Source organism: Taurulus bubalis, assembly GCF_910589615.1.
Source record: "Taurulus bubalis genome assembly, chromosome: 3".
NCBI lineage: Eukaryota > Metazoa > Chordata > Actinopteri > Perciformes > Cottidae > Taurulus > Taurulus bubalis.
The window spans coordinates 33,014,569-33,030,938 of NC_136591.1; the positions used below are offsets into that span (position 1 = coordinate 33,014,569).

A 16,370-nucleotide genomic window follows, 5' to 3' on the forward strand; every position below is an offset into this window, starting at 1 on the left:
TATTGAAGTAGTTTTATCAGAGAGGACGTTGTACTTGTGTGCAAAGGATAAAGACGAAAGTTCTACTAATATCATAACTGCCTATTCTTTGCTTTTCACTGTGTGACACATGGCTAAAATCCAATTCACCTGAAACTCAATTCAATGAATCTGAAGGACTTTTTCATGGATTTCTTTCTTTTTCTTTTTTTTTTTTTTGAAGCTCAAGAAACCGGTTGAACTTCAAAGTGATATTTTAGAAGTTTGCTGAGCTATTGAGTGGAATTCAGAGGCCTGTTTGAGAACATTCTGTTTCCCCCAGAGGCAGAACAACGCGCTTCTCCCTTTCTCTTTTTTTGATTTGGTTTGGCTTTGGCTTGTCTTCAATCTTTTTTTCAGTGATTGTATTATTTGTTCCATCATTATTCCACAAATAGGCTTGTATGGATGTTGAAATGTCTTTAATGTGAAATATTTCTCATCATTATTATTCCAGTCGGTAGTCTTTCCTGCTTCCTATCTGCCTCCTTGCTCTTTGAGACCCGGCCCTTTTTCTATCGGTACCTCACTCTATCTCATGTTATCCCCCCTCATCGAGACGGCAGGGTGGAGTGAAGCAGACAGTCCTTATCTGCCCGACAACCACATTGTCACCTAAATACCCCCCTCTTCTCTCTCTCCGTCTCACACACACTCTCTCTCACGCTGAGTGCACCTGTTACAAGGGCGTTACTCACAAGCATGTTCCCCCGGGACAAACCATCCGAGGATTCAGTTCCAGCTTCAGTTTCGCCACAGCCGCCTGCCCCTGGAGGAACACTCGTCCACCCCCGCCTGCATTTCCTGTTTTACGCACATTCCCTCGCCGTTGAGCACACACACTAAATCAATGCTAGGTTATAATGTTGAGGCCTGGGTGGTCTTGTGTACCTTGGTGCTCATCCATGAGGGCGTGCCACTTGGTTTGGCCTTCTTGTTGTCTTGTTAGCAGCTAACACATATTTGACTTCATGACGGCGGAAGGCTGTTTGTCACAATGCCCAGGAAGCACCTGTCAGACCTGGAAAGGGCTCCCCTCCTGTGGTGTGTCATCCAAAGTCTAATTTCTCCTACGAAACATTTGCTTTGTGGGAAATGTCTCGCCCCACTCGAGGGAGTTCTTGACCTTGGTGTCCCTTTTTGTCATGTACTCTGTTTTTGACAAGCTATGAATTTATTTTAAGACATATTGAAGTTGTTCAAATGCAAGAACATATGAAAGTATGAATGTTTTTGAGACGGTGGAGTTAAACCTTCAGTCCGATATCTCGCCTATGCGTTCACTTAGGTGGAGATCTGAGCCTGAAGTGAAGTAAGCAAAAAGATCAAAGTAAAACTCCTGCCCTTTCAAGTATTAACGACATAGACTGTAAATAAGTGGACAAAGTGTCTGTCTGCCTGATTCCATGTGAATGCAGCATTAGTGTGCTATTTGCAGCTTCTGCTTACTTTTAAGCTGTTGACTCCAAATGCACATTTGATAGGGTGCTATACCATTTTTTTTCAGATGCCCTTGTTGTTTTCTCCGATGTATCCCCTCTACCAGAAGCAACATTTTCTCCCATCTCCAGTTATTTTGTTCTTGTCGGCTCTATAACGGTTCCATTATTTTTTAAGCCTTTGTGACTGTGAAGGCCATTGCATATGATTCCCATAATTTTTGCTGCATCTGCTTTTGTAATGCTTCTAGCGTCATTTATGTAGTTTCTCTTCCCATTTCTCCTTTCCGAATAATAAAACTGACACAGTTTAACAAACTTTAATCAACTATGTCAGGACACAAATCCGACACCAACATGTCTGAAGGCCTTCTGACCGGAAGAGAAACGGTCTTGTCGGCATCTCCTGTCTTGCGTTTTAGTTAGTTAGTGGAGTTTGATGTAGAGAATGAGCACCTTAAAGCATGTTAGGGTTATAGTTACACGGTATGTTTCCTCAGAAGCCCTATTGATTGAATATTTGATAATCAAACTGTAGCTTGCCTTAATATTGAAGCTAGGTATTCTGGCAGTTTTTTTTTTTTTTTACTTTTCAGTTATTTTTTATTTTTATAAATTTGCATGCTCATTACAAGAACATCAGTATGAATTTTTCAACAGTGTGTACTTATGTTTGTTTCTTTTTATTCCCTGCTGCAATGCATTAGCATGGTGTAACGCAATTAGCTCTCCTGCTGACAGGAAACAGTTGTAGAGAAGGGAGGACAAGTGTGTGTGTGTAGATGTGCTGTGTATCATCAGTGAAGACAACACTGTTATTAGTTCAGTGCCTGAGGCGGATCAATAGGCTGAGAGGAGAGGAGGAGCAGCGGGACAACTGAGAATAGGAATGAATTGAAGAGCGCGAGAGGAGGAGGTGATTATCAACAACTCTCACGCAGCCTTTCTGTACCAAAAAATCTCGTCCTCGGCCCGAGTGCCTGCGCGCTCCGGAGATGAGAGGAGGCATGCGTGTACTTTAGATCCTCCCGCTGGATTGGACCTGATGTCGGCGCCCTAGAAAAACCACTGCATCTCAAAAGCGGTGCCAGTTTGCAATGAGATACGGAGAGTCTGCCACCAGATCCTAATAGAGGCGGTCAACCCAGAAAATCCTGAGCAGTTAATCCAATTAGAGTCAACACATAGGGATCCTGAGCAATAAATCCAATAAGAGTTAACACACGGGGAATGTTCAGCAGTGTGGGCCACACTTCTATTTACACACTGAATTAGAGTGTGTAAATAGAAAAAGGTAGTAGAGCCCTACCTTTTTAAAAAGATACATGATAAATATGCTATGATTTTGTGCTATTTTCCAAAATGTAACTAACTCTCATGGCGCTTCAGACCTTTTAAATTCCTGATGTTCCTTAGATGTTTTTTGTCGTGCACCTTAATAGAGTTGAGTTGCCTCGCGGTGTTCGCTGGAGGCAGAAGAAAGGAAAGACCGGAGGCAAACACGGATCGCCTCGGAGCAGTAGGCTAACGTTACACCACGGAAATACAATCTTAATGCGTTTGTTTTTTTGGTGTCCAAATCAATATAGCATACTTTAGAGATGACAAAACTTCTTTTAAATCCCCCCAAAGTGCCTCAAACTGTACTTTGTTTCCACATACTACATGAGGCAATTGACTTCTTGAAAGATGCTGCAGGTCCTTGACGTACACGGACAAGTGGTATCATACAATCTGTTGACGTGATCTCTTTAGAGGATTGTAAGGGTGAGAACAGACCCAGCTGGATTGACGTGTCTTTGATCCTCCTGTTGCCCCGGTTGAACCTGATCGGAAAGGATAACAAACACCTTTCGTTACGCTCATTAGACCGGGAGGGTTTTGGAAACCGGCTCGACATCGTTGAACAGACCCCTGATCAGCGTCCGTCCTGCGCTCCCACTATGTTGCAGAGTATTTGGAGTGGATGTTTTAAAGGGACATGCATATAGGAGCTGTAATTAGCAGGCTCGCTGGCTTTAATTAGTGGGTTTAAATGGAGCAAATCTTTTGCTTGCTGTTTTTTGGTGGTGTGTGTGGGAGTTGTTATGCAAATGCAGTGGCTTTTGTTCTGTGTTTATGTGCGTTTGTGAGCGTGTATGTGTTTAAAAGAAGGACATTTTACCATTATACTGTGTGTGTGTGTGTGTCTTTGTACAACTGTGACAGCTGTAGGTGGAGCACAAGGGTTGAGAGGTACCTGTGCTGATTATGCTTCCCTTATTCCTCTCTAGCATAGTTTAGCATATTCCCTTTATGCACTGCGATCTAATAACCACTTGTTGAGCACGAAATCAGAGCCTATTCATGCACCGGGCTCTTCAGCCTCCATCATGTAACGGGGAAAACCATCTTTGATTGAAGCACTGTCAGTTATGCTCACAATATGTTAATAATGATGTTAATGGTTGTCACTAAGCACCCCTTACTGCCTGTTTCAGCCATTTCTCAACATCCTTATGTCTGACATGTGACCACATTTCTTTTTTTATTATATTATTTATAATAAAAAATGTTGGTTAAACGAGCCATCCCGCTCTCTGCAGACTACGGCTCGTCTCCCTTGGAATGGGCACGCTCACCAAATCTGTCAATCTTTTCTGGATTAGATGTTTGGTCTATACAATGTCAAAAAATGTCAGATTTATTCTTAGATATTCAATTTACTTTTAAGGAGGAGTAAATTAACCAGAAAATATTGACATTTGAGACAAATTATTAATTCAAATTAATAATATCTTTTTTTAGTTGCAGATTAATTCATTAGTTGACAACTAATTGATTCTTCGATTAATCGTTAAAAAGCCATAGTTAACAGTTTTTTGAATATATTTTTTTTATCAAGCTTACATTTTAGTTTCCAAGTCAAGAGAAATATAATTTCTGCTTTTCTCTTTTTCATATAGTTGTCGGTTTAATTTTGAGGGGGTTTTAGATGCATGGACACAACAAGCAATTGTAAGACATCACCTTGGCTCATGGATCTTTTTAAAAGCGGCATTTTTGCTTATTTCCTCACATTTTATAAGCTAAATTATGAATCAGTTAATCAAAAAACAATGTTAGTGGTCGTCCTATTACCTCCACCACTTCTTTTTATGGGGCCAAATGAAACCAGCTACCTTTGCACAGTGTGTAAAGCCTCCACTGGATTCTTGTGATGTTCTTTTTGTAGTTGTAATATAGTGCAACCTTTCACCATGTGGGTATAAGAAACTCATCCATATTTTATTGCACTTCACTGAAGCCCCTCTTCCCATGTATGCGCGTGCGATGGCTGGTGCTGGTTTCCTGCTTGACAGAGTTTACCAAATCGCTCGTTTATTGACTGGATGACTTTGCTTGCTTCGTTTTGGTCACGCCGACCGAGCGACTCGTTGACCCTCAGGTTTCCTGTCCGCTGTGGTCATTTGCGGCCGCCTTTCAAAAAACACCACAGTGAAGCGTCGCTGTTCTCTCTGCGAGTGTTTGTCCTCCCGAGTGAGCTAATGAACAGTGAGTCAGCAGCAGTACACATAATTAACTGTGCACACACACACACACACATGCATGTTTACACTTGCAACAGGATGTGGGTGCTGAGAGCAGGTGCAGTAATGTGATTCCCCCCACCCCCTTCACCCCGGAGAGATTGTGCATCAGCTTCACAATCAACTTCGCTGAACGCTTGTGTTTGGGGTTTACTATCTTCAAGTCTAAGCTGACATTCATCATGTACACACTATGCAGTATCTGTTCCAGTGTAGTGTCAGTAAGAGCACCATAATTCGTTTGTGTGTGTGTGTGTGTGTGTGTGTGTGTGTGTTTGAACAGACTCCCTCCGTCTGAAGGTGGAGGATAAGGGGTTTTAGCGTGTCTAATCCAGACGCATTGGTTCTAGGGAGCTCCAGAACGATGCTATGTAACCCGGATTAGCAAGAAAGGCGAATGCCGAGCTGGAGGCGGAGCCACAACCGAGGCTGAAATTGAGCGTCGGGGTGTTAGATTGTAAACTAGTGTTCACACTGCCATCAGGCCCCCAGCCGGCACCAGATGAAAATGAGATGATCTTCAGTGATTCCCGCCGAGGGGAAATTGAGTCGTTTCGACAGCAGATATTGGGACTCAGCGGAGGAAGTGTTCCTTTTCACAGGGAATTGAGTGATATTTGAGTTTTATTTTTCTTGCATCAATCAGCCACACCATTCAAAATTGACTGACCGGCAGTTCGAATAGGTCCTCTGGCAGAGTATGTGTTGACGGATGTTGTACTCCTTGTTGTTATTGATCTCAGTTTGGTTTCGAACTGTACAAACAAATTAATCCCCTACTTCCACCGTCCTCCCATTTTAAAAACGTCCCGTAGAGGTTGTCTGTGCAAGCAGTTTATTACGTAGTACTTATGACAAAAGAGGAAGAAAGTGGAAAAACTATTTCCACTTCCGAAAAAATTAGTGCGTAACATAGTACAGTATAAATGGGATGTACATAACAAATGCCCTTATTTTAACATAAACCATTATTTTCTCCTTTACCTAACCACATAGTTTTGTTTCAATTAGTCCTTGGAATCATTGGCAACGTATTCTATCATTTAGCTATGAGGACGTGTTGTTAGATTTGGAGCCTCAGGCCTATGTCGGTCTTTTGTAAGACATCTATGGATAATTAAAACTATGGATAATGCATTGTGATGGGTGGAGTCAAGAGCTGACAACAGCCTTTATTTTACTGGCATTACGTTTGAGATGAATCACTTGTAGCGTTGGGATAAACGTTGTGTCTATTATAGACGTTCTTCAGTGTTTCAGATGGACACTCAAAGTATCTGTACAGGCGATGCCAGCATGACTCAGTAGCAGACAGTTTTTTTTTAAGGCTTGTGCTGAATAGAACTATAATTTATTTGCTTTTGGAGCAAGCAAGACAGGGCCTGCTAAGCCTTCTCTGCTGGTCTAAACAGAATCACAAAGTTATAGCTATTTCATAATTTCATTATTATAATTTATAATTTAACTCTCAAGCTAACTACCGCTCGCTGTTAGCTTGCAAGGAGGGGTGCCGCGAACAGCTGATAAGTAACATGAAGCACATAAATGGCCAATATATATTCGAGTAGTGTAGAAAGTGTGTTTACATGGATCCTTACAAAAATGTTTGTATTTTTTTAAATATGATATGCTTTAATGTTGGTATCGGCCATGAAAATCAGGTATCATTTGGGCTACAAGCAAGACCCACAATTTAGTATGAAAGCAACTTAATTGTCTTTATTACAGCTCAGATGATTCATTTTCCTCTTTAACTCTCTTCATCTCTCCCCTCCTCTTCCTCCTCCCTATCAGATGATGAAACATGCGTGGGGCAGCTACAGGCGCTACGCCTGGGGATCCAATGAGCTCCGGCCCGTCTCCAAGCAAGGCCACTCCAGCAATCTATTTGGTGAGTGAGAGATCACACACACACACACAAACACACACAAACACACACACACACACACACACACACACACACACACACACACACACACACACACACACACACACACACACACACACACACACACACGAGAGATTGATCTCTTGTCCCTGCCACCAGCTGCCTTGGCCTTTTTAGATTAGCAGCCAAATTGGCCGTCAGTTGGAGTCATCCATCTATGGATGCCTCTAAATGTCAACTTTATCATATATTTAAATTCCGTTTGTGCAGCACGCCAGATGTTTGTGTCGGTGCTGTTAACGAGCGTGGTGAGGGGCAGCTCTTTCTGTCCGGGCGGGTTTTTCCTCCATTTCACACAACTCTCGCCGAAAAAAAACTTCACTTCTCCGTCTACCTTGCAGTTGTAAAATACATATCACATGCACTTTGTTCTGCAGTGACAAGTTTGGATCCCCCACTTTCTGTGTGTGTGTGTGCAGCAGAAGCCAAATTAAACTAGGATAATAACTGCATCTTTTTTTAAGTCCTTTCTTTTTTTTCACACACACAAACACACACGTGTTTCTTCGTGTGGTCTCATTTAGTTGGCGGAGATCGTTGGCTTAGAAGCTGGACTCTGAGAATTTGCCGCCAAAGTAAACATGAAGCTAAAAGGAGATGATCCCACGGATCTGTTGCGACGACGCGTGTGCCAATGGCAGAGGATCAATACGACTCGTTAAAACCACTTTTAATCTGCAATTTATTTGGCTTTTCGTCGTAATTTTGTGAAGGGATTAAGGCTTCAAAATATTGAGATAAAACAGCCTAATATTTCAAAAGCGGCTCAGTAACTGATATTGTTCTCGATGGAGCTTTGAAGAAGAGGTGGAAATGATCTCACAAGCAATGATATTGTATTAAAAAAATATATCTTTATTGAGTGTTAGAGCAGTGTATTTCTTTTTTTCAGGTGTTGTGTGTGTACTCAAAGTGTTTGTACACATAATGAATACTGTAATTCATTCTGACTGATTGGATTAATAAGAGCGGGAATTGGATTTTTAATTTGTCAAGATCCGTTTGTCTCTCTTGGCCTAATTACGTTCTCCGTGAGAATATTTGTTTGGATACTTTTAGCTCCAGATAAGGGGAGTGCGTGTGCGTGTGTGTGTGCGTGTGTGCGTGTGCGTGTGCGTGCGTGCGTGTGTGTGTGTGTGCGTGTGTGTGTGTGTGTGTGTGTGTGTGTGTGTGTGTGTGTGTGTGTGTGTGTGTGTGTGTGTGTCAGTGGGTGGTGTATGTGACAGTTTGGAGTAGTGTCACTTCGAGCTCTTGACGAGATAAGATGGCATTCATGTGTGAAAGAGGTAGCTGTGCCTCCACTGCTGATAAGACCGGTCTCTTGACACCAAAATACACTCATGTACTTGATGCGGTTTGATGTTTTTTTTCTCTTCTTTTTTCTCTTCTATTCTTGCCATTTAACGTCCTGGTGCAGTGTATTTTATTTTTCTTCTGTCACAACAATATATGTCCTTCTAGACGATGCAAAGTAAACTGCCTGGAATTAGTGAAAATGGGTGAATGGTGTTTTGAAAGCGGTTAAAATGGTTATTTTGAGCTCTGGGTCAGTGGAAAAGGAGAGCTGTAAACACATCGCCTCGTAAAAGTTATGACATGTAAGTAAACAGTTGTTTATTAACGCATCCAGCTGACATGTGTTTCCGGCCACTAGATTGCTGCAGGATGACGTATTTTTGAATATCACTGCATCTCACTGGTTCCCTCGACAAAAAGCCAGTGGGGATTTTTATTTTATCTTTATTTTTGATTATTGCAGAAAATGAGCTCTGCGGCAAACAAACTTTCATCATACTCTAATGTTTTGTTCAGCGCGATAATCTTCCCAAATGAACACCGCACTTGTGAGTTTTCAAAACATACACGCAATCCCCAGAAATAACGGCGGTCGTGTCTACTTGGGCAAATACATATTTTAAACTGCTGACCGTAACCGAGGTGTACACGAGGAACATGTGCAGGAGTTGACTCCCAAGCTCTGTGATTGGCTCTGGTTAATAGTGTCTCTGCAGTTGTGTGAATTTATTCAGAGCATAATTAATGTTTTCTGTCTGTACTTAAGACGAATCCCTAATGCAGTTTTACCTCCACTGCATAAAAAAAAGGCAAAGAGCAGAGTTATTTCCGAACATCTAAAAAGTGTTTCTGTGTCTTACATCATCGGTTCCACGGAGCTTGCATTATTTGTGTCAAGGTACTATAGCTTAGCGGTGGATTTTCAGGTGTGTGTGTGTGTGTGTGTGTGTGTGTGTGTGTGTGTGTGTGTGTGTGTGTGTGTGTGTGTGTAACACCACCAACCTACAGAAGTGACAGGATGACAGCACTTTGAGCGTATATGTGCAGGGTGTTACGGAGAACGTTTGAAGACGCAGACTCTGGTCTTTTGTTCAGTTTATGCAGTAAGATGACTCTTTTGATATTTAGCCTCATTTCTTTGTCTGTCAGCACCCACCTCTTTTCTTTTTTTTCTTCTTTTTTTTAACCTGTGTTCGTCTGGAAAAACTTGAGACAATATTTTGCTGGTACGTTGAGGTAAATACATGTTATTAGACAAGAGGAGTTTTTGTTTGGATCTGTGTCAAGTTTCCACCTTGTATCCTGTCATTTAAAAAAAAGTACTGGCAGGTATATTATAGTTTTGAAAGTAGGAGTTTTCACTGAAGTACCTTTTTGATTGAAACACACAACTTCAGTCTTCGCCCCTGGGGAAAGTGCCAAAACCCCCACTAAGTCGATTCCATTATACAGTGCAGAGGATTTACAGGCTCATTTTTAATGATTTCCTTCTTATGTTTAATGAGGGAATTCAATCAGCTTTGTGTAAATTCCAGACACTGTTTCATTACCGGAATTTATCATACGTGAATGTAGGAAAAGAGAGGAAAGCGGCTGTGTGAATACTGAATGAGAAATTAGCTTGGTCCTTCTTCGTGTTCCCCTCTCTCTCTATCCGGCCCTGGTGTCTCTGTATAGAAAAGTAAATAGGTTTCAGTTGGCTGCTCCAGCAGACCCACTTCCATCAGTAAATAAGACAGCGCGGCCCCAGGGCCTTGTCGAAGCCGTTTCCAACTCCTATAGAACATGATGTATGACGATAATATTAGCCTGACCTGGAATATTATGCAATGACGCCGCTTTCCAAACCGAAGGCTGTTTCCCCGACACACAACAACCTGGATGGTAGGTTCAAATTAGATGGGAGAATTTCAAATTCTAAAACTTTGCTAGCTGTAGTTGGAACTTCCAGGATGCCCGCTAGCGTGTTGCCGTTACTAGCATCCATTGTACCTTTTGATAGACAACTGGGATGGGAATAAAACTAAAAACTATAAGCTGCTCGTTATATTTAATTTGGATGTTCTTCGACATGCATCTGGAAATTGAAATTGTTCAACCTTGGTGTTGCAAAAACCTCTCGGCTTGACTTTGTCATTTTAACTAGACATTTGCAACAAAAGATCATTTTCAGATATGATGATCTTTATTTTTTGGGGCGGGAGGTTCAACCTCAACTCCAACTTTTAACTGACAAACACTATCAGCCATACATCTCCCTGAAATGTTGGCAGGCAACCATGTTTATCTTCTCAACCGACAAATGGCAGACATCCAAACATGATTTGGGTATTTGGGTTTCATCAAACAATTTTTTTTACCCAAACACTTTAAAAGGTAAAGAGCAAGAGCTATGAGCCAGGCGCAGTCTGCTTGTACTCTTGAGACTGACAGTCTCGTATATAAATAAAGTGTTTGAGGGTAGTGTTCAGGTCCTTTTAACTATTTGACGAATTTGTTTTAAAAGATCAAGAAGCAGATTAAGTGACTCTGGATGTGTAACTCATTTATAATAGCAAATCAGTGCCAACAAACAAACTGGAAGAGACGATCAAATCGGATCAAACCACACCCACACCGTCCTAATGGAGAGGAGTTGCTGCATAATTAATTTTTAAACTTTTAAGTTAATAGCACATTTTTCAGTGACATAAATACAATTCGTCCAGTAACTGTATATGAAGTATACGTGGTCAGCGTGATGACATCCGTCTGTAGAGTAAGACTTTGAAGCTGTAAGTCTGACGTTTTGGCCAACGCCATCTTGGTTTTTGACACGGGAGGGTGGAGCTAAGTACAACACTTAACAAGACATTTTGTAGGCAATCAAAATGTTCCAATTAACGTTCATGAACTGAAAACGCAGAATGAAAGGGTTAAAGTTCCAGTACGAAAACACTGAAGAGTCGCCCCCTGCTGGCCATTAGAGAGAGTGACTGTTAAAGCGCTTCCGCATGCGCTTCACTTTGCAGAGCCAGAGGTCGCTGTCTGAATTCAAGATCATATAAGCTAACTTTTTTATATTCATTTTTAGTAATTTATATGTATTTGTTCCTATATTATATAGTATATGAATACACACGACAGGATGATAATATATAATTGTAAAGCGATCTATGAAGTAATTTGGCACTGGAGATAATCTAACTCATGATGCCACTTTCCTACCGCATCAGTGTTGGTGACTAATGACAGGATCAACTACTTAGGTCCTGCTTCAATGTCAAAAATAACATTCAATACCAGTATAACATATTGTATACAGATTCAAAAAGTTGATTGAATTGCACCTTGGTTGGGTAACTGATGGACCAGCTGATTCCTTGAGTCCCGTAACCGCTTTTCATCGCGGTGTTGCAACCAATATTTCACCCAGAATGCTCGCCGTTCGCCCTCTCGTCATTGCGACTCCATAAAATGCAGTTTGTGCAGCTCACTTATGATCCTTCAGCTCATATAGAGGCGGACTTGTAGTGGCATTTGCTGATGCAACGTCGATAATATTGTGCAAAGTTGATTAATTAATTCAATTATAATGTCCGCTGTCCTGACTTCAGGGTTTGGCGACGTAATGCTTTGACTTCATCTGAACTCGTCCTCTTTGTCCAAATCTGCTTTCTTCGTTGTTGTCTTTTGGGAGGGTAGTGTTTCATAAGGCAAGACTTAATATTGTATGTTCACTTTTTTTTTCATAGCTCAAATTAAAAACACCTAGAGGCGAAGATGGCCTCCTTCGCTCCTCCTGTCGTCTCCAATGCCTCTCTCCGTCTCTTAGCGCTCTGCCCTAACCCGCAGGACCCGGCACACCTCCCCGCTTCTTAATCCAGAGAGTTACCATCTCTCTGAAATGTCTCTGTTCTTGTAATATTTTAGGTTTGAGGAGTAACTGAATTATTTAGACCCCCGGCTCGTATTGGAGTCTTGTAACCGTCCGACTCTTAACACGAGCCGTCTTTTTGAACTGAGCAGCCTCTGGGGGCCTTTCACGCCCCGATCTCACCGGCCAGAATTTGTCAGGCGACCTGGAAGATGAATCATTACCGTGTTAAGTTTCTCCAGATCAACAGGAGTGTGAATAACATGTGAATAGTCTGCCCAGCCCTAAGCCGTGCCCTGACTCCTGATAGACATTATAGAAGTTAATTTAATCTCGCCTCCATTATACGGCAATGTGCCAGAGGTGGAGTTTGTACCAAGGCCTTATCCTGGAGTCCACTTGTTTTTTTTGTTTTCTTTGTTTGTTTTACAAAGACACAGTGGTAATAGAAGAAGAGTCCTCTCGCATAGTACTCTGACCACATGCAGACTGTTTTCTAAAAATCAATGAGCGCATCAATCGCATTGCAATGCACTTCAGCGGTGAGTGTCTTGCAGTAACCTTTCCTTGGCACAGATGCAGACTCTTTTTTTAAATTTTATTTTATTGTACTCTGCTTTCCGGAAAGATTCTAGCTGCAACAAAGAAAATTTGAGTTTGGACCGATGCCGGGATGGAAGGTACTATAACGGATTAACATTGGATCTGTTTCTCCTTCGCGGGTTTGAGCCATCAGTGACAAAAAATATGAAATCATAGATCAAGTGTGATCGATGTGACATTTCACATCACAAGTAAATGTGATGCACTCCGAGGATTCAGTGCAAGGCCGGGTTATATAACGAGTAATGGAATTAATTACTTATACTCTTAAATAATCCATAAAGTAGCAGGATTACTATTTTAAGGAGTAAATGCGTTATAGGGAATTAATTCCATTTTCCACGTCACTTGTCCAATGTCAGCCCACACTAAAAAAAAGTGTTCTTTATCAGCTCAACACAATTTACTTGAGTATAGTCTAATTGTTGTTTCAAAGCCCTCTCTCCACTGACGAATCCGATGATGAAAGCAGCTAACGGGTCGGTGTTACCAACTCAATTTGCCGAGTTGGCAATTTGCCGATATTTTGCCACCAGTGAAACAGCGAGAAGTTTTCAATGAACTCATATGCGAAGATGCGCTAGTTCAGATATCGGGGAAGGAACAAAATTATATTTACTCTTAACACTCTGGGGTCTGGTCATTTTCTCGATTTTACATAATTGTGAAGAGAAAATATGCCTAAAGCTGAAAATGTAATCTTGATTTTGGAAATTTTTCATATTTGTTGTGAAAACATAACTTTACTCATGTGGTATATTGGTTTTGGTGATGGAAATTGGTTTACCAAAGGTCTTAGGTTCACAAAAGCAGTGGAATATATGAATAAAATGGTAGACACATGTAATTAAATGTCTAAAACCAAATGTATTATTATATGGTGGGGATGATGAGCTGTGGCTGGCTTTGTGGCCTGCTATGGTTTTGTGTTGGCAGGCAGACGGACAGAGAGACTGCTGCAGCGATGCTGCATGTTGTCCTCTGGACCCTCACAGCTCTGAATCCACTCTGTAAAATACATTGATACAAGTCAGTATGAGTTCCCTGAAAGAAAGTTAACGGTGATAGGGACAACAGTTCATAGCTGTAGTCAGCTATCTCCGTTAGCTCGCGCCGTGTTAGCAGCACCTAACGTGATATAGACACTACTGTAGTAACGATTAACGGAGATCCAACGCTACTAGGCTTACTAAGTTCACTGTAAGAAAGTTAACGGTGATAGGGACAACAGTTGATTATGCACCGTTCAGTCGTAGACACGGAAGAGACATCCAACACGGCGCTATCTAGTGACGTGCTAACGCTACGAAGCTATCGTCAACAAATAAACGTTAGTTACGGTCTTACAAACACACAATGGAGGTCCAACACTACTTGTCATACTAAGTTCACTGTAAGACAGTTAACGGTGATAGGGACAACAATTGATTACTCACCGTTCAGTCTCACAGAAACGCTGTAGCCAGCTATCTGGCCCGTTAGCTCCAGCTAGCTCCTTGTTAGCGAATCCTTCAGGCACTGAAGCTGCGCCGTCCATCTGTCCTCTCCAATATAGCTTTGCTCAGGACTCTTTGCTTGACATCATCTGACTCACACTGAGGCTTTGCACGCGTCGTAAGACACGTCCATGTTTAGATGCTCAGACGCGGAAGTGGAAACCATATCCGCCAGATTTGAAACCACATCTCTGTGACGTATTATTGCTAAGATATCATTTTATTAAAAACTTAAACGTCTGCCCCCGCTTCGAAGCGGGACCCGCCCCCAAAGGGTTAAATACTGGATTAAATGCAATCAGATTTTAAGATATTTAGTCTCAAACAATATCTGAACCTTCCATTTTAAAAAGAAAAACAATATTTGTAATATATGTAAATCCTCTTCATGCCATTAAATGCCCAGATATATTAGCACGGCCATGATTTCAGCGTCCTCATTGGCGGCTTACGCCCATGAGTCGGAACAGAGCCATGTGCTGTATGTTGTTGTGATATGTAGAGAAAAAATCATTTTAATGTGGGCGGTGGATAGTCCTCCTCGGCTCCCAAAAAGGCAAAACAATACATCTTCTGCAGCGCTGTTGTCGGTGGTGTTCCCCGTCCATGCGGTTTCCTCGCTCGTCCTCTCTTTAATTGATACTTTGACAGACCCCTGCTTGTGCTGCTCGAGCTGCCAAACAAGCTCGAGGTTGAAGCCTCGGCTCGCCTCTCGTTCTAGCTGAGGGCCGGCACGGGGAGGCACTCATGTGTTCAACCAACCAAAAAGAAGAAGAAGAAAAAAAAAAGTGTGTGTGTGTGTGTGTGGGGGCTTTTTTCTGTCTAAAATAAACACACTTGACTGAGCCGCAGCACATTAAAGGTCACTACTGATGTCTCCTGTTGCCGAGGAAGAGGCAGAATGTTTAGGTCTGCTGCCGTCCAGTGTGACCTAGACCGTGTTATGAGAGAACATTGTTTGTTTGTGTGTGTGTGTGTGTGTGTGTGTGTGTGTGTGTGTGTGTGTGTGTGTGTGTGTGTGAGAGAACCCTGATGCCATCTGTCTTGTTGTCTTGTCGAAGCTGTGGTCTTTTTTTTTCTTTCAGAGGAAAAATACAACGTTAATTGCCAAGAAATTGACTTTCTCTGGAGCATTTTTAGTTCCGCACATCGCTTTAATATGTGACACCCAACAACACATGACGCATACTGCTTCTTATAGATAAAGATTCTATAGCGTGATTGAAATACCGCAACCGTAGGATTTCAGTGCATGTTGTGCGTTTTTGGTTGCGAGTTAGTAAGATACAAAAAAATCATGTTTAGCTGACCAGCTACAGCGCTGACGCATGTGAATAGATCCAGATAGTCCCAGATTTTTTTTTTGCCCTTTCTCCCTACCACTGGAAGACAAAAGAATTCAGAAGGTACGGGGCACTTACTCTGTCTTCTGTTTCTCAATAAAATGGATTCAGAAAGCAGAAGTATGATTCATTTTCTATTATGTTGTAAATGACATCGTTCTCCATATCTCCACTGACGGGCAGTTATTGCCTACCTCATCGAACATGAGCGGGTCAGCTATCATCATATATAGCCTCCAGAATGATATCAAGTATAAAGAAGGAAAAAACAGCCTCATGTTTTACACGTTCACCCACATGCTACTCGAGGGTGAGCTAATTCACGTAGTTCTTCAGCAGACTTTGGTGAGTTGCTGGGCAGTTGGATGGATCTTTAGCTGCAGGCAGTGTGTTGGCGTGAAAGTCAAGTGCTTCTCCTGAGACGCACAGATTTTGCGGTGGTGGGGGTTATCCCCTCAGGCCCGGCCCGCGGTGCTGTAGGAGGCCGTCGACTGAATGGCAGCTTTTGCCACAGATGCCGCCAGGGTTTCGCGGTGATGACCTCTTCTTTTTTCTTCATGTTGTTGTTCCCATGCTGTCTCCCGTGGCCTTCCCTCCGTGCCACAGCTCTCCATGGCTTTTCTGCTCTGCGATGCTGCAGCTCCTCACATCCCTTTTAGCAGAGTGACGGTATCAAATACCCAGACAGAATTAAAGTAGGTGCCGAGGCCTCCTCCTTCACGGTCACACTTGACCTTAAAAATGTCCGGTTTATGTTTCGCCCCCATTGTAATCAAGGATTAACGTCAGCTTGGATGGCACA

General features: G+C 42.1%; 1 protein-coding gene across 1 annotated transcript in view; it reads left to right on the forward strand.

The window, feature by feature from the left end:
- Window positions 1-16,370, forward strand: part of man1a1 (mannosidase, alpha, class 1A, member 1) — a gene marked incomplete at both ends in the record, with an annotated part of 112,222 nt that overhangs the window by 25,732 nt on the left and 70,120 nt on the right. Inside the window, one exon of the mRNA XM_079216299.1 lies at window positions 6,821-6,921. Coding sequence (XP_079072425.1) covers window positions 6,821-6,921 — 101 coding nt within the window. The remainder of the gene's footprint in view (window positions 1-6,820; window positions 6,922-16,370) is intronic.